We start from the raw sequence: 22,283 nt of genomic DNA, 5'->3' as shown, positions 1-22,283 counted from the left end.
TATTATTGACCTTCTATAAGTGAGGGCTCAGAGAAGTTACATGACTTGCCCAAGGACACACAATAAAAATCCATATTCAAACTCAAGTATCCCTGTTTCAAAGCTCATGTACTTTTCCATCATGACATATTACTCCAGAGCACTTATACCAACAGCTTAAGCAGTCTATAATCCCTCTTGAAAATGTGTTCTGCAGGCCGGGTGCAGTGGCTCATGCCTGTAATCCTAGCACTTTGGGAGGCTGAGGCGGGCGGATTGCCTGAGCTCAGGAGTTTGAGACCAGCCTGGGCAACACGGTGAAACCCCATCTCTACTAAAACACAAAAAAAATTAGCCAGGCGTGGCGGCGTGCATCTGCAGTCCCAGTTACTATGGAGGCTGAGGCAGGAGAATTGTTTGAATCCAGGAGGCAGAGGTTGCAGTGAGGCAAGATCGTGCCACTGCACTCCAGCCTGGGATGACAGACCAAGACTCCATCTCCAAAAAAAGAAAATGTGTTCTGCAATAATAACAATGTACACATATATTTACAATATGCAAAAAATTCTTATATTATGGGGGAAAAAAAGAACGTAAAATAACCCATGATACACATTCTTCTCAAGCACATAGAACATTCTCTAGGAGAGACCATATGTTGGGCCACAAAACAAGTCTCAGTACATGGAAAAAGGTTGAAATCCCATAAAGTATGTTCCTTAACCACAATGGAGCTAAGTTAGAGGTCCACAACAGAAAGAAATGTGGGAAAACCTGAAATTTTTGAAAATTAAACAATACACTTATAAAAAACCCAAGAAGAAATCACGAGGAAAACATTTTTCTTTTTTTTTTTGGAGACAGGGTCTTGCTCTGTCACCCAGGCTGGAGTGCAGTGGCGCCATCTTGGCTCACTGCAACCTCCGCCTCCCGGGTTCAAGAGATTCTCCTGCCTCAGCCTCCCAAGTAGCTGGGACTACAAGCACATGCCACTGCACCCAGCTAATTTTTTTTTTTTTTTGAGATGGAGTCTCACTCTGTCGCCTAGGGTGGAGTGCAGTGGCGCAATCTCAGCTCACTGCAACCTCCGCCTCCCGAGTTCAAGTGATTCTCCTGCCTCAGCCTCCTGAGTAGCTGGGATTACAGGTGCCCACCACCACGCCTGGCTAATTTTTGTATTTTTAGTAGAGACGGTGCTTCGCCATGTTGGCCAGCCTGGTCTCGCACTACTGACCTCAGGTGATCCACCCGTCTCGGCCTCCCAAAGTGCTGGGATTACAGGCATGAGCCAGCGCGCCCGGCCAGAAAATTTAAAATTATTTTGAACTGCATGAAAGTAAAAACACAATATATCAAAATGTATACGATGCAGCTAAAGCCATGCTCAGAGACAAATTTACAGCTTTAACACTTTTTTGTTTTCTTTTGTTTTTGAGATGGCTCTGTCGCCTAAGCTGGAGTTTTGAGAGGCTCTGTCGCCTAAGCTGGAGTGCAGTGGTGTGATCTCGGCTCACTGCAACCTCCGCCTCCCGGGTTCAAGTGATTCTCCTGCCTCAGTCACCTGAGTAGCTGGGACTACAGGCGCCCACCACCAAGCCTGGCTAATTTTTGTATTTTTAGTAGAGACGGGGTTTCACCATGTTGGTGTGGCTGGTCTCGAACTCCTGACCTCATGATCCACCCGCCTTGGCCTCCCAAAGTGCTGGGATTACAGGCGTGAGCCACCGCACCCGGCCAGCTATAACACTTTTATCAGAAAAGAACAGTCTCCAATAACCAAATCTTCACTGTTGTGGAAAACCTAGCAGTATTTAAAGAAAAGAACATGTTTAGACAAGTGTCTGTATAGTTCGAAGATATACAGGTTCACACCGTGGAGACAACACTGGTTTTGAGCAGAGCCACAAATAGAAATTTTGGTTCCTGGGGCAAGCACCTAATATACCTTCAGATCAACTTGGAAATGCATGACGTGACTCACAGATGAGTGTTGGTAACAGATGCATTACTAACAACATCAACCATTTGGTGGCTTCTTAGATGTGAAAATCAGTGTCTAAAGGCTGCTTGAAGGAGAGTTGACGATAAATGCAACCAATTACAAAACTGCACAATCTTCAAAAGTAACTATTTTTTTTTGTAGACAGGGTCTCACTCTGTAGATTGCTACAGTAAGTTTAAATATTGTTAAAATGCCCAGACTACCCAAAGCAATCTACAGATTCAATGCAATCCCTATCAAAATACCAATGACATTCTTCACAGAAATAGACAAAACAATCCTAAAATGTATGTGGAACCACAAAATCATACCGGGAAATTCTCCAGCACATTGAGCTTGGCAAAGATTTCTTAAGTAATACTCCAGAAGCATAGGCAACCAAACCAAAAACGGACAAATAGGATCACATCAAGTTAAAAAGCTTCTGCACAACAAAGGAAATGATCGACAAAGAGAAGAGAAAATATCTGGAAACTATCTATCTGACAAGGGATTAAGAACCAGAATATATAAGGAACCCAAACAACTCTACAGGAAAAAACTCTAACATAATCTGAGATATCATCTCACCTCAGTTAAAATGGTTGGAGGTTCCTGAAAATACTAAAAAGAAAACTACTGTATGATCCAGCAATCCCACTGCTAGGTATACACCCCAAAGAAAGGAAATCTGTATATCAGAGATATCTGTACTCCCATGTTTATTGCAGCCCTATTCACAACAGCCAAGATTTGGAAGCGACCTAAGTGTCCATCAAAAGAAGAATGGATAAAGAAAGTGTAGTACAATGGAGTACTATTCAGCCATAAAAAATGAGATCCTGAGGCAGGTGGATCACCTGAGGTCCAGAGTTCGAGACTAGCCTGGTCAACATGGTGAAACTGTGTCGCTACTAAAAATACAAAATTAGTCGGGCATGGTGGCACATGCCTGTAATCCTAGCTACTTCGGAGGCTGCAGGAGAACTGCTTGAATCCAGGAGGCAGAGGTTGCACTGAGCCGAGATCGCGCCATTGCACTCTAGCCTGGGCAACAAGAGCAAGACTCAGGCTCAAAAAAAAAAAAAAAAAAAAAAGGAGATCCTGTCATTGGTAACAACATAAATGTTGTTGCATTCACTATGCAATGTTGTTTCACTATGTTAAGTGAAATAAGCCAGGCACAGAAAGACAAACTTTGAATGTTCTTATTTCTGGGAGATAAAAAGTAAAGCAACTGAACTCATGGACACAGAAAAGGATGGTTACCAGAGGCTGTGAAGGGTAAGGGGGTAGGGATGGGGCAGTGGGGATGGTTAATGAGTACAAAAAATAGAAAGAATGAATAAGATCTAATACTTTAGAGCAGATCAGGGTGACTATAGTCAATAATAACAGTACATTTTAAAATAACTAAAGGAGTATAATCAGATTGCTTATAATACAAAGGATTAGTGCTTAAGGTGATAGATAACCCATCTATGCTGATGTAATTATTACGCATTGCATGCCTATACCAAAATATCTCATGGATCCTATAAATATATACACCTACCATGTACCCACAAAAATTAAAAATTTTTTAAAAAGCGTAAGTTTAATATTTTTCTAGGCCTTAGCCCTAAGGCATTGTTAGTTCTCAATATCTCCAATTTATTATTATTTATATGAAGTATCCATCCTACAATGACTGTTCCACAAAATAAGAACAGCTAACATTTATAAATAATTACCACGTGCCAAGCACTATGCCTAGGTTATCTCATTTAATGCTCACGGCAATCCTATGTGAAAGTACAGTTTTTTAATTTTTTTAATAAAGAGAGACAGGGTCTCCCTGGGTTGCCCAGGCTGGTCTTGCTTCTGGACTCAAGCAATCCTCCTGCCTCGGCCTACTAACATGCTGGGATTACAGGCGTGAGCCACTGCACCTACCCAAGGAGGTACCATTTTTTGCTCCCATTTTACTAAGGCTCAGAGAAGTCAGGTCGCATAGCAAAGGGACCAGGACTAGAATCCAAACAATCTGACAACAAGGCCTACATTTACCCACTATTCTATCCTCCCATCCATCTCCACCAAAATGTGTAGTAGACTTCCAAACTGTAGTATAAACAACATCGCATCATTTCAAGACAGGTGAAGAGGTGACAAGATACTTGTCTGAGGAAAGAAAAATAGTTTCCGAGAGGAAAAGGAGAACAATGACAAAACTACAACTGTGGCAATGAGTGATTCAAGGTCTCCTCAAAAAAATTTCTTGGGTTTTCTGGTAGAATTGTCAGTAAACTCTTAAAAACTGCTTAAAAGTTACCAAAGGTCATGGACCCCTATACTGAGGAAACCACTCCAGAATGAAAGCTTGAGGAGGAACGTTTGAGGCCAGGAGTCTGAGACCAGCCTGGTTAACATACCAAGAGCCCCAAGTCTACAAAAAAAGCTACTTGGGGCAGGGTGTGGTGGCTCACGCCCTTAATTCCAGCACTTTGGGAGGCTGAGGCGGGTGGATCACAAGGTCAGGAGATCGAGACCATCCTAGCTAACACGGTGAAACCCCGTCTCTACTAAAAATACAAAAAAATTAGCTGGGCGTGGTGGCGGGTGCCTGTAGTCCCAGCTACTCGGGAGGCTGAGGCAGGAGAATGGCATGAACCCGGGAGGCGGAGCTTGTAGTGAGCTGAGATCACGCCACTGCACTCCAGCCTGGGCGACAGAGCAAGACTCTGTCTCAAAAAAAAAAAAAAAAAAAAAAAAGCTACTTGGGAGGCTGAGACAGGAAGACCGCAGAAGACTGCCTGAGCCCAGGAGTTGTAGGCTGTGGTGCCACTGTACTCCAGCCTGGGCAAGAGTGAGACACCGTCTCTTAATAAATAAAAGGCTGTAGGTCTTTAGGAAGAAACAATGAGTAACCTTTAGGATTCTAATATCAAGGCTCTCTAAAAAAAACAGAATCTAGGCCGGACGCAGAGGCTCCCAGCACTTTGGGAGGCCGAGGCGGGCGGATCACGAGGTCAGGAGATCGAGACCATCCTGGCTAACACGGTGAAACCGTCTCTACTAAAAATACAAAATTAGCCGGGTGTGGTGGCAGGCGCCTGTAGTCCCAGCTACTCAGGAGGCTGAGGCAGGAGAATGGCATGAACCCGGGAGGCAGAGCTTGCAGTGACCTGAGACCGCACCACTGCACTCCAGCCTGGCCAAAAGAGCAAGACTCCATCTCAAAAAAAAAAAAAAAAAAACCAGAGAGAGAGAATCTAGGCTACACATGGACACATGGTAGCTCACGCCTGTAATCCCAGCACATTGGGAGGCCTAAATGGGAGGATTTCTTGAGCCCAGGAGTTTGCAACCAGCCTGTGCAAAGCAGTGAGACCCCATCTCACAAAAAATAAAAATAAAAATAAAAAATAATCAGCAGAGCATGGTGGCACACGCCTGTGGTCCCAGTTACTCAGAACACTGATGCGGGGCAATCACTGGAGCTCAGGAGGTCGAGGCTAAGGTGAGCTGTGATCATACTGCACTCTGGCCTGGGCAACAGGGTGAGACTTTGTCTCAAAAAAAAAAAAAAGGAAAAAGAAAAAGAATCTAGCAATCTGGTTCCCATTGGTCTCAGGTTTATAAGAAATCAGAATGACACAATTTTAACAACAATGATCATAACTAACATTTATGAGTTTTTGCTCCCTAACAGGCTCTGTTTTGTGCTCTTCACTAACTCTTCACAGTAACCTAATGAGGCAGGTATTGTTCTCACCAATTTACAGAGAAGAATAAAGCAAATAATGCACACTCATGCACCACTAACATTTTGGTCAACAATAGGGCGCACGTACAATGATGGTCTGTTAAGATGATAATGAAGCTCACAATTTCCTGTCACCTACTGACATCATAGCTGTCGTAAGTTTGTCGCACAAGGCATCACTCATGCATCTGTAGTGATGCTGTGTAAACAAACCTACTGTGCTGCCAGTTATATAAAAGTATGCAGTCATGTCCTAGGCCTTCACTTTCACTCACTACTCACTCAGAGCCACTTCTAGTCTTGTAAGTTCCATTCGTGGTAAGTGCCCTATGCAGGTATACCATTTATCTTTATACCATATTTTTTTTTTTTTTTTTTTTTTGAGACGGAGTCTCACTTTGTCACCAGGCTGGAGTGCAGTGGCATGATCTTGGCTCACTGCCACCTCTGACTCCTGGGTTCAAGCGATTCTCAGCCTCCTGAGTAGCTGGGACTACAGGCGCACGCCATCACGTCCAGCTAATTTTTGTATCTTTAGTAGAGAACGAGGTTTCACCATGTAGGCCAGGATGGTCTCAATCTCTTGAACTTGTGATCCACCCGCCTCGGCATCCCAAAGTGGTGGGATTACAAGGCGTGAGCCACCGTGTCTGGCCTATATATTTTTATTGTACCTTTTCTATACCTTTAGATATATTTAGATACACAAATACTTACCATTGCCTACAGTAAACAGTATGGTAATATGCTATACAGGTTTGTGGCCTAAGAGCAACAGGCTAACCACACAGCCCAGGTGTGTAGTCAAGCTGTACTCTCTGGGTGTGTGAAGTACCCTCTATGTTTGCACAATGACAAAATCGCCTAATGACGCAATTCTAAGAAGGTATCCCTATCATTAATTAACACATGACTGTACTAGTGAGTACAGCTAAGGATACTCTTAGACCATAACTGTTTACCCCCACGAAATGGAGGGCTGTGTTACTTTAGAGAAATATCATGCCAGCTCTTGCCAGAGATAAAGCAGCAAATAGCTTCTGCTATCCTGAAATAAACTATTTTAGAGGAATACAGTGAGGCAGTGGCATAGTCGAGTTAAGTAGCCAGTCAGGTCAGAGCAATGTATTGCTTCTGGTTTGTTAAGCAATGTGTAGCAGTGCATTGCTTCTGATTTTTTTTTTTTTTTTTTTTTTAGGTAGAGAGAGGGTCTTGCCATGTTGCCCAAGCTGGTCTCAACTCCTAGGCTCAAGCAATCCGCCTGCCTTGGCCTCCCAAACTGTTGGGATTACAGGTGTGAGCCACCGCGCCCAGCCTGCTTCTGATTTAAGGGCAGTGTAGGCAGCTGACCCGGGCTGAGTGCACACCTGCTGAGTGCTCGCTTCCTGGTCTCCTTGGCGCGAACCTTCCGCAACAGGTCTTCTAGCTTGCTGGATTCCTCAAAGTGAACCCTGAGGTCCTCATCCTCTGCTATGCTGATGATATCTCTGTAGAACAAGGATATGTCAAAGCCCCCAGGTTTCTTCAGGTGCATCAAGTCAAGGAAGATGCCTGTTGCAAGGGTAAACAAAAGTGAGGGAGGAAAAAACAATTTTCAGCAAGTGAGAAGTTCTTTCAGTTAAAACTGAAACATGCTTTTAAAAGAGCCCTGAAAACTAGACTATTAACATTTTCAGCACTTAGAAAAAGTGACTAAGGAAACCAACTGCTATAATGACTTCAGACAACTTTTCAAATAATCACGATTCGTGGTAATATTAAAGTCAAGACAACTGGCCAGGCACAGTGGCTCACATCTGTAATCCCCAGCACTTTGGGAGGGCGAGGTGGTGGATCATCTGAGGTCCAGAGTTCGAGACCAGCCTGGTCAACGTGGTGAAACCCCCATCTCTACTAAAAATACAAAAATTAGCTAGGCACAGTGGTTCATGCCTGTAATTCCAGCTATTTGGGAGGCTGAGGCAGGTGAATCGCTTGAATCTGGAAGGCGGAGGTTGCAGTGAGCCAAGATTGTGCCACTGCACTCTAGCCTGGGGGACAGAGTGAGACTCCGTCTCAAAAAAAAAAAAAAAAAAAAAAATCAAGACAATCTTGTTCTGACAGAGTCCTTTAGACAGCTAATGGCATGGCCATCTGCAGTGTTAATGTTACACAGTTGTCTTCTGGCTTCACTTTATTTTTTTATTTTATTCTAAATGGTAAAAAGCACATGCCTGAAGTCAGGTACACAGAAAGCAATAAAACTGCACTGGGCACAACGGCACATGCTTATAGTCCCAGCTACTTGGGAGGCTGAGGCTGAGCCAAGACTCCTGAACACCTAAAAAAATAAAAAATAAAAAAACAATAATTAAGTGCCAATTTAAGAGAACGGGGAAATATGCCCACCTGTATCTCGGAGATCACCGGCTTTGGTCCTGGCCCGGCTGGCTTTGGCACTGTCATTGCCATGGGGGTTGTCTTCATTGGTGAACAGCATGATCCTCTTATGACTCATCTTGAATTGGACATCACTAAAGAGGTTGGCACAGACCCACAGCACTTCACTGAGTGAGTAGTCAGATCCGTGGCCCATCATGTCTTGGAAACGTTTTTGTCCCTGCTGCCCCTTAAACTGGTCAAGCTCTAGAATTCGTTTTGCACCTGATCAGAGGCAGGGAGTCAAATGGAAAGAAAAATCAGAAGAATGTCAGTGGCTGCCTTTACCACAAGACTAACAGAAGGACCCTTTTTCACCCCAGAGCTGTTTAACCCATTTAACAAAGTCCACATCGAGCAAGGTCCCCTTATGGAGGAAAGCATACTCCTAGACAAGATGTAACTTGCTTCCTTCTCCACAGTCCTCTTTGATCAGAGTACTGATATTCTCATATATAAGGGAAAAGCTGATCTTAAAATATTACTGACCTGGATTATCCAGCTCCTGTAAGACGTAAATATTTTTAAAATTCACTGAATTTTTGTCTTTCTCGGTACCATAGAACACCACAGCCAAGAGATCTCGATCACTGCTTATGATCTTACTGATGTACACACTTTGGATACACTGAAAAAAAATAAAAATTCAATTAATATTTACTTACCACTAAATGGAAGCTCCATAAGTGCTCAGTACCTATTAGTTGCTCAAAATATGTGCAATGAATTTGTATATGGCACTAAAATAAGGCATGATCCCTACCTTCAGTGGTAATGAATCAGTGAAAGTAATGGGCATAAATATCAAATTTTAACAAAAACCAGAATGCAGTAAGTATACATTAGAAGTATAAGCAGTCCCTGCCATTGAAATCAGAGAATTAACAATATGTATATTCAGGCCAGGCACAGTGGCTCACATCTGTAGCAATCCCAGCACTTTGGGAGGCTGAGGTGGGAGAATCACTTGACCCTAGGAGTTCGAGACCAGCCTGGGCAACATAGTGAGACTCCATCTCTACCAAACAAAAAAAAACAAAAAAATTAGCTGGGCATGGCAGCACAGGGTCCCAGTTACTTGGGAAGCAGAGGTGAAAGATCGCTTGACCCCAGGAGGTGAAGGCTGCAGTGAGCAGAGACTGCACCACTACAGTCCAGCCTGGGCAACAGAGTGAGACCTTATCTCAAGAAAAAAGAAAAAGAAGTATCAGAGGGAGGAAATTGTGCTATGGGAGTTGGGGCAAAGCAAAGCATTGGAATCAGAAAACCTGAAGTTGAGTCCTACTGATGTCACTTACTTAACTGGCTGAATTTGGACAGGTCATGTGATCTTTCAAGTACCCTGGTATCAGGAAACAGAGTTTATATACACAGTTGGCCCTCCATATCTGCTGGTTCTGCATCTATGTATTCAACCAACTTCAAATCTCAAATATTCAGGAAAAACAAAGAAATTCCAGTTTCAAAAAGCAAAACCTGAATTTGCCATGTGCCAAGTACTACATTGAAGCCATGTGAATGAAGTGATGCATAGGCATTGTATTAGGTACTATGAGTAACCTATAGATGACTTAAAGTATAGGGGAGGATGTGTGTAGGTTATATGCAAATACTATGCCATTTTATTTAAGGGACTTGGGCATCCTCGGATTTTGGAATCCACGGGGAGTCCTGCAACCAGTTCCCTCAATAACAAGGGATGACTATATAAAATAATTACAATGCTTAAGTACATGTGACCTGAAAATAAGTCAATAACTACCAGTAAGCGCATCCTTGAAATAAAACTGTTTAACTACCCAGTTAAAGACATCAGTATTCCAGTAACAGGAAAAGTCTACCCCTCTATATAAACTAATGTCAGCATCTGGTAAATCAGGTCTTGTAAGAGCTCATCAGTTCACCCGGGCGCGGTGGCTCATGCCTATAATCCCAGCACTTTGGGAGGCCAAGGCGGGCAGATGACGAGGTCAGGAGTTCGAGACCATTCTGACCAACATGGTGAAACCCCAACTCTACTAAAAATACAAAAATTAGTTGGATGTGGTAGCACGTGCCTGTAATCCTAGCTACTCAGGAGGTTGAGGCAGGAGAATTGCTTGAACCCAAGAGGTGGAGGTTGCAGTGGGCTGAGATTGCGCCACTGCACTCCAGCCTGGGCAACAGAGCGAGACTCCATCTCAAAAAAAAAAAAAAAAAAAAAAAAGAGTTCATCAGTTCTAGGGGCCTACCTAATTCTGGAGCACCAACAAAATTAAGTCTTCGGGCCAGGTACAGTGGCTCATGCCTATAATCCCAGCACTTTGGGAGGCCAACACAGGAGGATTGCTACAGAAGTTTGAAACTAGCCTGGGCAACATGGCAAAACAATGTCTCTACAAAAAACAAAAAAATTAGCTGGGCATGCACATGCTTCTAGTCCCCACTACTCAGCTACTCAGGGGTGCTGAGGCAGGAGCATCACCTGAGCACAGGAGGTCAAGGCTGCAGTGGGCAGAGATCATGCCACTGTACTCCAGCCTAGGTGACAGAGCGAGACCCTGTCTCAAAAAAAAAAAAAAATTAAGTTTTGGAACCTGCAAAGCTGAGGAATAAACCAACCATGGTGATCCCCTCCATGTCCTGCCTGAGCTCTAGCTGGCCTTCGTCCACAGCTATTCTCTCCTTAAATGCAGAACATGTACTATAGCTAGTCACTGACAACAATCCACATGGCAAGTAGTCATTTCCATAAATATTTTAATCTACTCTGAGGAGTCTACAAACTTTTAAAAGAATCTGGTAAGGGCTCCTTTTAGGTTCTAAAAATTAAAAACAAAAACTAAAACAGAATTTTAGAAAATGTTTTCTATTGCTTATCAACTACTGAATACTTATTATCGGTTATCAAATTGTGCTCATCTATGAATGTCTCATTTCCTTGCTACCTAACACTACATTTTCTTCTGAGGTCTTTAGGCATCAAGGGTTCCTTTAACTCTCTGAAATTACAGGTAGAATTGTGAGTACTATCTTTTTTCAGGGGAAGGTATGTAGCTGTCATCATATCCTCAAAGAGGTCCACGGTTGGCCAGGTGCGGTGGCTCACGCCTGTAATCCCAGCACTTTGGGATGCCGAAGTGGGCAGATCACGAGGTCAGGAGATGGAGACCATCCTGGCTAACATGGTGAAACCCCATCTCTACTAAAAAACAAGAACAAAAAATTAGCCGGGTGTGGTGGTGGGTGCCTGTAGTCCCAGCTACTCAGGAGGCTGAGGCAGGAGAATGGTGTGAACCCAGGAGGCAGAGCTTGCAGTGAGCCAAGAGCCGGGGCAGCAAAGCGAGACTCCGTCTCAAAAAAAAAAAAAAAAATAGGTCCACGGTCTAAAAAAGGTTAAAGCACTGCTCTTCATGTAGTCCCAGCTACTCAGGAGGCTGAGGCAGGAGAATGGTGTGAACCCAGGAGGCAGAGCTTGCAGTGAGCCAAGAGCCGGGGCAGCAAAGCGAGACTCCGTCTCAAAAAAAAAAAAAATAGGTCCATGGTCTAAAAAAGGTTAAAGCACTGCTCTTCAAAGTAATGGTCTCCAAATCAGTAACATCAGCATCACCTGACAATGTAGTAGAAATGCAAATTCTTGGTCCCCATTCTAGACGTAGAGAATCAGAAATTTTGATTCTGGGGCAAGGTTCTGTAGTCTGTGTTTTAATGTCCTGCAAGTAATTCTGTTTGAGAACCACTTTAAATTAACGATTGTTTTTATTCATAGTTTTATTATTTTATTTTACATACACTTTTTTTTTTTGAGACAGTCTGGCTCTATTGCCCAGGCTGGACTGCAATAGTGCCATCTTGGCTCACTGCAACCTCTGCCTCCCAGGTGCAAGCGATTCTCCTGCCTCAGCCTCTGGAGTAGCTGGGACTACAGGCGCACGCCACCACACCCAGCTAATTTTTGTATTTTTAGTAGAGACGAGGTTTCACCATTTTGGCCAGGATGGTTTTGATCTCTTGACCTCGTGATCCGCCCACCTCGGCCTCCCAAAGTGCTGGGATTACAGGCATGAGCCACCGCGCCCAGCCTTTTCTTTTTTTTTTTTTTTTCCAAGAGACAGGGTCTTACTCTGTTGCCCAGGCTAGAGTTCACTGGCACAATCATAGCTCAGTGCAGCCTCAAACTCCTGGGCTCAAGCAATCCTCTCACCCCGGCCTCCTGAGTAGCTGGGACTACAAGTGCACACCACCACACCCAGCTTATTCTTTTTTTTTGGTGCAAGATATTCTGGTGTGCCAACTACAAGAACTATTTCTTTTTTTCTTGAGATGGAGTCTCTCTCTGTCACCCAGGCTGGAGTGCAGTGGCGCGATCCTGGCTCACTGCAACGTCCACCTCCCCAGTTCAAGCAATTCTCCTGCCTCAGCCTCCTGAATAGCTGCGACTACAGGCCTGCACTACCATGCCCGGCTAATTTTTGTATTTTGAGTAGAGACAGAATTTCACCATGTTGGCCAGGCTGGTCTCGAACTCCTGACCTCAAGTGATTCACTCACCTCAGCCTCCCAAAGTGCTGGGATTACAGGCGTGAGCCACCACACCCTGCCTACCAAGAACTATTTGTACACAAATTAGAACATGAAAAGTTTCTGTTCAGTTCCAAATTCTAAAATTATGAGACATGAGATATATAATAAATCTGTGAAAATTCTTCTCTACGAAGTACACAAAAGAAACAGTAATCTTTTTAATTAAGCTGGAATTTAGATTTTCTAAGTGAACAATTAAGAGGTATTTAATACATTCACAATGTGCCAGGCATAGTGGCACATGCCTTAACCCCAGCCACTCAGGAGGCTGAGGTGGGTGGATTGCTTGAGCCCAGGAGATCCAAACCAGCCTGAGCAATAGTGAGACACCATCTCAAAAAACAAAAAGCAAGGCCGGGTGCCATGGCTCACGCCTGCAATCCCAGCACTTTGGAAGGCCGAGGCGAGCAGATCACAAGGTCAGGGGTCCAAGACCATCCTGGCCAATATGGTGAAACCCCATCTCTACTAAAAATACAAAAATTAGCTGGGCATGGTGACACGTGCCTGTAATCTCACCTACTCGGGAGGCTGAGGCAGGAGAATCGCTTGAACCAGGGAGTCAGAGGTTGTAGTGAGCCAAGATTGCGCCACTGCACTCCAGCCTGGCGACAAGAGCGAGACTCCATCTCAAAAAAAAAAAAAAAAAAAAAAAGCATAAATGCACACAAGGCTGGGCGCAGTGGCTCACACCTGTAATCCCAGCACTTTGGGAGGCCGAGGCAGGCGGATCACTTCAGGAGATTGAGATCATCCTGGCTAACACGGTGAAACCCCGTCTCTACTAAAAACACAAAAAATTAGCCAGGCATGGTGGCAGGTGCCTGTAGTCCCAGCTACTCTGGAGGCTAAGGTAGGAGAATGGCATGAACCCGGGAGGCGGAGCTTGCAGTGAGCCAAGATCACGCCACTGCACTACAGCCTGGGTGACAGAGCGAGACTCCGTCTCAAAAATAATAAAAATAAATAAATAAATAAATACACACACAAACATTCACAATGTTGTGCAACTACCAACTCTAGTTCCAAAAAATTTTCATCACCCCAAAAGCAAACCCCATACCCATTGAGCAGTTGCTCCCCGTTCCTCTCTTCCCTGTGCCTCAGGTAACCAACCACCCCTCTGCATTAAGAACTTACCTATTCTGGATATTTCATGTAAATGAAATCATACAATATTTGACTTTTTGTATCTGGCTTCTTTCACTTAGCATAATGCTTTCAAGATTCATCTACTTTGTAGTATGTATCAATTATTCATTCCTTTTCATGGAATGTATATCCATACGCCACTGTTTAGCCATTCAAAATGTTTTGGAATAAGATAGAGGTGGTGGCTGCATAACATTGTGAATGTGTTAAGTGTCACTGAATTGTATACTTTCAAATAGTTAATTTTATGTTACATGAAACACAATCTCAATTTAAAGAAACAAAAACAGGTCAGGTACAGTCAATCACGCCAATTTCTCCACAGCCTTGCCAACACTTATTTTCTGCTGGTGTTTTTTAAATTTTAGTTTGTTTATATAGTGGGTGTGAGTGGTAGCTCATTATGGTTTTCATTTGCCTTTCTCTGATGACTAAACATGCTGAGTATCTTTTCCTGTGCTTGTTGGACATCTGCATATCTTTGGAGAATTGTCCTTTTTTTTTTTTTTTTTTGAGACAGAGTCTCACTCTGTTGCCCAAGCTGGAGTGCAGTGGCACAATCTCGGCTCACTGTAACCTCCGCCTCCTGGGTTTAAGAGATTCTCCTGACTCAGCCTCCCAAGTACCTGGGACTACAGAAGCGCACCACCACGCCTGGCTAATTATTTTTGCATTGTTAGTAGAGACAGGGTTTCACCATGTTGGCCAAGCTGGTCTCCTGACCTCATGATCCGCCTGCCTCGACCTCCCAAAGTGCCGGGATTATAGACATGAGCCACCACGCCCAGCTGGAGAAATGTCTTTTCAAGTCCTGTGCCTGTTTTAAAATTGAAGTTGCCTTTTTATTGTAGCCATCTTCCCCAACCACAGGCAGTAGTCAACTCCCAAGTATCACTCACTCTTTTCCACACTATAACTGTGGGAACTTCCCTTCTTCCTTTATACTTCCATCTCTGCAAGAGGAGGAGCCTACTTCTTTTTTCTGTTTGACCTCCTGGGCTCAAGCAAGCCTCTCGCCTCGGCCTCCTGAGTAGCTAGGACTACAGGTTTGCACCACCACACCTGGATGATTTGTGTATTTTTTGTAGAGACGGGGTTTCTCCATGTTACCAGGTTGGTCTCAAACTCCTAGGCTCAAGTGATCTGCCCGTCTCGGCCTCCCAATGTCCTGAGATTACAGGCATGAGCCGCCACCATGCCCAGCCAATACTGTTTTTAAATTTCTCTTAAATTAAAAGGTAGTCTTACCTGGATGCTCATGTCAAAAGGTGTCAACTCATCTTCACTCTGAGATTCAAACATAGCCTTGGAGGCATCAACCAAAAAAATCAAACTATCTCTTCCTGAATATTTATAGTCTCCTATGGGGAAAAAAATGGAAGAAAATGTTTGTCCTTGTTTTCGTATTTGTTTACCATATAAGATAAATAAAGGCCATAAAGGAAAGTATAACCTAATAAATTATTATAAGGTGAACAACCATAAAATCTCCACCTATGTCAGGAAATTGAGTCTTGCCAGACACCCCAGAAATCCCTCTTATATTCCCCCCCAATTACAACACCCACCTCCCCAAAAAAGTCAATATCCTGACTTTTTTTTTTTGAGATAGGGTCACACTCCCATCACCCAGGCTGGAGTGCAGTGACGCGATGATAGCTCACTGCAACCTCGAACTCCTGGGCTCAAGCCATCATCCTGACTCAGCCTCCCGAGCAACTGGGACTACAGGTGTGTGCCACCATGACCAGCTAATTTTTTAAATTTACTGTAGAGATGGTATTGTGCTACACTGCCCAGGCTGATCTAAAACTTCTGAGCTCAGGCAATCCTCCCCGCCAGGCCTTTTTTTTTTTTTTTTTTTGAGACGGAGTCTCGCTCTGTTGCCAGGGTGGAGTACAGTGGTACAATCTCGGCTTACTACGACCTCCGTCTCCCAGGTTCAAGCGATTCTCCTGCCTCAGCCTCCCAACTAGCTGGGATTATAGACGCCCGCCACCACGCCCAGCTAATTTTGTATTTTTAGTAGAGACGCAGTTTTACCATGTTGGCCAGGTTGGTCTTGAACTCCCGGCCTCAGGTGATCCACCCACCTCAGCCTCCCAAAGTGCTGGGATTATAGACGTGAGCCACCGCACCCCACCCCGCCCTGGCCTAAGAGCTGGGATTACAGGCATGATCTACCACACACCCACCCCTTACGTTTCTTTATAATTTTATCACCCAAACCTACATTTCTAAACATTAGCTTTGACTTAATTTTCTAAAGCCTCTTCATCTACAGATACCCTCTCTTTTTTCCCTTGTAATTTATCTTCTGAAGAGCCAAGATGCTTTGTGTTATACACTTTTCCATATTCTGAATTTTGCTGATTGCCTTTTTAAAAAATTTAATTAGGCGGGGCACAGTGGCTCATGCCTGTAATCCCAACACTTTGGGAGACCAAGGCGGGAGGATCACTTAAGATCAGGAGTTCGAGACCAGCCTAGCCAACATGGTTAAACCCCGTCTCTACTGAAAATACAAACATTAGGCTGGGCGCAGTGGCTCACACCTGTAATCCCAGCACTTTGGGAGGCCGAGGCGGGCGGATCACGAGGTTAGGAGGTCGAGACCATCCTAGCTAATACGGTGAAACCCTGTCTCTGCTAAAAATACAAAAAAAAATTAGCTGGGCGTGGTGGTGGACACCTGCAGTCCCAGCTACTCGGGAGGCTGAGGCAGGGGAATGGCGTGAACCCGGGAGGGGGAGCTTCCAGTGAGCCGAGATCACGCCACTGCACTCCAGCCTAGGTGACAGAGTGAGACTCGGTCTCACAAAAAAAAAAAAAAAATACAAACATTAGCCAGGTGTGGTGGTGCCCACCTGTAATCCCAGCTAATCAGGAGGCTGAGGCAGGAGAATCACTTGAACCTGGGAGGCAGAGGTTGCAGGGAGCAGAGATCACACCACTACTCTCCAGCCTGGGCCACAGAGCAAGACTCTGTCTCAAAAAAAATAAATAAAAAATAAAAAATAAAAAATTATTTTGGCTGGGCACAGTGGCTCACGCCTGTAATCCCAGCACTTTGGGAGGCCGAGGCATGTGGATCACGAGGACAAGAGATTGAGACCATCCTGGACAACATGGTGAAACCCCATCTCTACTAAAAATACAAAAATTAGCTGTGTGTAGTGGCGCATGCCTGTAATCCCAGCTACTATGGAGGCTGAGGTGGGAGAATCGCTTGAATCTGGGACGCAGAGGCTGCAGTGAGCCAAGATCGCGCCACTGCACTCCAGCTTGCGTGACAGAGCAAGAACCCGTCTCAAAAAAAATAAAAATAAATAAATGGCCAAGCACGGTGGCTCACGCCTGTAATCCCAGCACCTTCAGAGGCCGAGACATGTGGATCACAAGGTCAAGAGATTGAGACCATCCTGGACAACATGGTGAAACCCCATCTCTACTAAAAATACAAAAATTAGCTGTGTGTGGTGGCGCATGCCTATAATTCCAGCTACTAGGGAGGCTGAGGCAGGAGAATCACTTGAACCTGGGAGGCAGAGATTGCAGCGAGCCGAGATTAGTCACTGCACTCCAGCCTGGCGACAGAGATTCCATCTCAAATAAAAAAATAAAATTATTGAATTAATTATTTTAGAAACAGTCTTGTTCTCTCACACAGGCTGGAATGCAGTGGCGCAATCACAGCTCACTGCAGCCTTGAACTTCTGGGCTTGAGCGATCCTCTGCCGTGGCCTCCCAAAGTATTGGGATTACAGGCATGAGCCACCTTGCCTGGCCTGCTGATTGACCTCTTTTGGTGTAGATTAACAGAGTCCTCTGTCCTTCCTACTAAGGACCTAGAGAGGCTTAATCCGATTCAGGTTTTCTTTCTTCAGCATGACTTTATCATAAGTAACATATTTTTTCCTAAAAAGGTATATAATGTCTGGTCATCTCCAAGTAGCTGGGATTACGGGCATGTGCCACTATGCCCAGCAAATTTTCTGTATTTAGTAGACATGGGGTTTCATCATGTTGGTCAGGCTGGTCTCAAACTCCCGACCTCAGGTGATAGCCCGCCTCAGCTTCCTACTCCGAAAGTGCTGAGATTACAGCCGTGAGCCACTGTGCATGGCCTGCTGCTTCTTAATAAGTTTAATTAGCTGCCTCCTGGAGAACAAAATGGCAATGTGTGTCAAGAACCTTAAACATGCAATGACGCGATCTTGGCTCACCGCAACCTCCACCTCCCGTGTTCAAGAGATTCTCCCGCCTCAGCCTCCTGAGTAGCGGGATTACAGGCATGCACCACCACGCCCGGCTAATTTTGTATTTTTAGTAGAGACAGGATTTCACCATGTTGGCCAGGCTGGTCTTGAATTCCTGACCTCAGGTGATCTGCCCGCCTTGGCCTCCAAAAATGCTGGGATTACAGGCATGAGCCACCGTGCCTGACCTATTTTATTTTATTTTATTTTACTTTTGAGACGGAGTCTCGCTCTGTCGCCCAGGCTGGAGAGCAGTGGCGCAATCTCGGCTCACTACAAGCTCCGCCTCCCGGGTTCACGCCATTCTCCTGCCTCAGCCTCCCGAGTAGCTGGGACTACAAGCGCCTGCCACCACGCCTGGCTATTTTTTTGTATTTTTAGTAGACACAGGGTTTCACCGTGTTTGCCAGGATGGTCTCGATCTCCTGACCTCGTGATCCACCCGCCTCGGCCTCCCAAAGTGCTGGGATTACAGGTGTGAGCCATCGCGCCCGGCCTTATTTTTTATTTTATTTATTTATTTTTTGAGACAGAGTCTCACTCTGTCGCCCAGGCTGGAGTGCAGTGACGCAATCTCGGCTCACTGCAAGCTCTGCCTCCCGGGTTCACGCCATTCTCCTGCCTCAGCCTCCAGAGTAGCTGGGACTACAGGCGCCCGCCACCACACCTGGCTAATTTTTTGTATTTTTTTAGTAGAGACGGGGTTTCACCATGTTAGTTAGGATGGTCTCTATCTCCCGACCTTGTGATCCACCTGCCTCGGCCTCCCAAAGTACTGGGATTATAGAGGTGAGCCACCGCGCCCGGCCCCTATTTTATTTTTTTTTGAGATAGAGTTTCACTCTGTTGCCCAGACTGGAGTGCAGTGTTGCAATCTTGGCTCACTGTAGCCTCTGCCTCCCCGGTTCAAGCAATTCTCGTGCCTCAGCCTCCCAAGCAGCTGAGAGTACAGGTGCATGCCACCACAGACTCAGCTAATTTTCGTATTTTTTAGTAGAGACAGGGTTTTGCCATGTTGGCCAGGGTGGTCTCGAACTCCTGACCTCAAGTGATCTGCCCGCCTCAGCCTCCCAAAGTGTTGGGATTACAGGCGTGAGCCACCACACCCAGACAAATTACGGTATATTTATTGAGATTACAAGTGTGAGCCACCACACCCGGCCAAATTATGGTACATTTAAAATGAGCTATAGGCCACGCACAGTGGCTCACACCTGTAATTCCAGCACTTTGGGAGGCCGAGGTGGGTGAATCACCTAAGGCCAGGAGTTCAAGACCAGCCTGGCCAACATGGTGAAACACTGCCTCTACTAAAAATACAAAAATTAGCCGGGTGTGGTGGTGCACACGCCTGTCATCCCAGCTGCTTGGGAGGCTGAGATGGGAGAATAGCCTGAACCGGGGTGGCGGAGGTTGCAGTGAACCGAGATTGAGTCAGTGCACTCCAGCCTGGGCGACAGAGCAAGACTCTGTCTCAATAAATAAATAAATGTATATGCACTATCGTTACAATACAAGAAATCAGATAGGCCAGGCGCAGTGGCTCACACTTGTAATCCCAGCACTTTGGGATGCTGAGTAGGGCGGATCACAAGGTCAGGAGATCGAGACCATCCTGGCTAACACAGTGAAACCCTCTCTCTACTAAAAATACAAAAAACTGGCCGGGCGTGGTGGTGGGCGCCTATGGTCCCAGCTACTCGGGAGGCTGAGGCGGGAGAATGGCATGAACCCGGGAGGCGGAGCTTGCAGTGAGCCAAGATCGCGCCACTGCACTCCAGCCTGGGCGACAGAGCAAGACTGTCTCCAAAAAAAAAGAAAAAGAAATCAGATACAGTCTGGGCATGGAGGCTCATGACTATAAACCTAGAACTTTGGGAGGCCAAGGCTGGGGGATATCGCTTGAGGCCAAGAGTTTGAGACCAGCCTGATCAACATAGCAAGATCCTGTCTCTACAAAAAATTAAAAAATTATTGGGAGTTGGCGGCACTTGTAGTCCCAGCTACTGAGGTAGCTGAAGCAGGAGGATCACTTGAGCCCGGGAGTTTGAGGTTACAGTGAGCTACGATGATCTCACCACTGCACTCCAGCCTGTCTCTATTAAAAAATTAAAAAATATATATATTTCATTAGGAAATAAATATTGAAAGATACTTGAAAGAAAAATACAAAAATGTCAAAATGCTGCTAGTGGTTGTGTTAGAGTGGTAGATTATAGCAAATTTTTTTCTTTTTTATATTTCCTATGTTTCTCACTTTTTTTTTTTTTTTTTCCTGAGAGAGTCTCACTCTGTCACCCAGGCTGGAATGCAGTGGCGCCATCTCGGCTCACTGCAAGCTCCACCTCCCAGGTTCGCACCATTCTCCTGCCTCAGCCTCCCGAGCAGCTGGGACTACAGGCGACCGCCACCACGCCCGGCTAATTTTTTGTATTTTTTTTTTAGTACAGACGGGGTTTCACCGTGTTAACCAGGATGGTCTTGATCTCCTGACATCGTGATCCGCCCGCCTCGGCCTCCCAAAGTGCTGGGATTACAGGCTTGAGACACCGCGCCTGGCCGTTTCTCATTTTTAATAAAAATATTCAAAATTTTTCTGCTCAGGAGTTAAACTAACCAGTATGAAGATTACATGTACCCCTATTTCTCTTCTTTTGTTTTATGTGTTACTGTGTTGCCTGCACATACACTCCCAAACGTGGAGGCTATAGTGAGGGAATCAATCACTTTCCTGTAACTGTGTTGCTTGCGTTTACTCTTTGGTTGGTGTAGTTATTGCAGGGTGGGGGCATTTTTACACTGAGGTCCTGGAATGGTAACACTACTTTCCTGGATGAGAAGGGTCTCACCTGAACCACTTAAGATGACAAAAAATACCTATGGTCATGGCCATTTATCAGGGCCCAAAAGATGTCAAACTACCAGTGTCCAAAAAAAACTTAGGGCACACTAGAGTAAGATCTGAATATAAGAGCCTAGGGTAGCTCTGCAAAGTTCAAAGGAAGAAAAGAATTTCAGAATTATCTGGGAGAAGGGCAGGCCATCAAACAGCAAAGTCCATCCAGCAGAGATAGGCAGGGAAGGTCTTTCTTCCACACACCGAATGGCACTACATGCTGAAGTCACTTACCACTTGCTTCAAGGTTCTCTTCTTGTTCTTCCTCTGCTTCTTCATCGCCCTCGGTTTTGTAATATGACTCCCACCCTGACATGTTGGCTACTGCTCACTAGGCAAAAGACGTTAACGTCAGCAACAGGCAAATTTAAATCGAAAAAATACCGACCTCTAGGTTCTTGTGAGATCTGTTCTAAAAGCTTGGTTAGTAGTGAGGAATGTGGACGGTAAATCCTGCTGCCTCGAAAGCTCGGCAGTCGGACTGCATGTAAATGCGCATGGGGGCCATCCCAGTAGCTGCCTCATCTCAGCTACCCCTCACGTTTCAGGGCCCGCGGCGGCCCGCGGAAGCCAGATCCCGGAGGTCCCGCCCCCGACGCCATTTAGACGGTGAGGGATTCCCGCTCCGGATTCTGTGCTGACTAACGGACCCCCTCGTCCTCAATACCGCCCAAAAACCTCCCCAAATTCCTCAATCACGCCCAATGAGATCTCAAACGCAGACAGGCCTCAAGCGCAGGCAGGCCGCAAGCGCAGGCGGGCCTCAAACGCAGGCGGGCCTCAAACGCGAGGTGCCGCCTCCTTCCCGAGGAAGGAGCGTGGTCTCCAATCTGTCGCTGCTCCTCGGATTCGCACACTTAAGGCTAACGCTAACCCTCTAGCAAGGCTATGGGGGCGCGCGAGACCGACCGAGCGAAGCGGGACGAGGCCAGGCCTAGCTGGCGAACAACACAAATGGATAACGGCCCGCTTACCTTTGGCGCAGGGAAGCGACCAACTTGGACAGAAGACGACAATCCACGCATGCGCGGGCCCTGTACTCGGTCCCAATCAACGCCCCCTACGTCATCACGCATGTGCGCACTATATCGCGTCAGGCTGGCACGCACACTCCCCAACCAGCTTCTACCTATGTCCCTGACGAAAGCCAACCCATCAGCGAGAGCCCCGCCCCCTTCGGCAAAGCCCCGCCCCTTCCGTACGTCAGGACAGTAAGCACATGCGCAAAAGTGCATCCCTGCCCCCGCCCCCTCTTCCGTGTGGGCCCTCCCTGTCCCCTCTCTGTCA

The 22,283-nt window shown here is 45.7% G+C and overlaps 1 protein-coding gene across 4 annotated transcripts in view; it reads right to left on the bottom strand.

The window, feature by feature from the left end:
• The window catches only part of XRCC6 (X-ray repair cross complementing 6), a 41,251-nt gene extending 19,122 nt beyond the window's left edge, over positions 1-22,129 (bottom strand). Inside the window, exons 1-6 of one of the 4 annotated variants that reach the window (XM_034948450.3) lie at positions 21,971-22,129; positions 21,231-21,327; positions 15,090-15,202; positions 8,616-8,754; positions 8,097-8,351; positions 7,076-7,259 (exon numbers count right to left, since the gene is read on the bottom strand). In XM_034948450.3, coding sequence (XP_034804341.1) covers positions 7,076-7,259; positions 8,097-8,351; positions 8,616-8,754; positions 15,090-15,202; positions 21,231-21,312 — 773 coding nt within the window. In that variant the 5' untranslated portion in view covers positions 21,313-21,327; positions 21,971-22,129. Of the gene's footprint in view, positions 1-7,075; positions 7,260-8,096; positions 8,352-8,615; positions 8,755-15,089; positions 15,203-21,230; positions 21,328-21,724 lie in introns of all 4 variants that reach the window. The other 3 variants (XM_063603328.1, XM_034948451.4, XM_055105388.2) reach the window with 3 other exon arrangements.
• Between the last annotated feature and the right edge of the window lie 154 nt (positions 22,130-22,283).

The sequence above is a fragment of the Pan paniscus genome, chromosome 23 (genome assembly GCF_029289425.2).
Source record: "Pan paniscus chromosome 23, NHGRI_mPanPan1-v2.0_pri, whole genome shotgun sequence".
In the NCBI taxonomy this organism is placed as follows: domain Eukaryota; kingdom Metazoa; phylum Chordata; class Mammalia; order Primates; family Hominidae; genus Pan; species Pan paniscus.
Note: the sequence above shows the minus strand (reverse complement) of the source record. Positions and strands in the feature narration are given on the sequence as shown.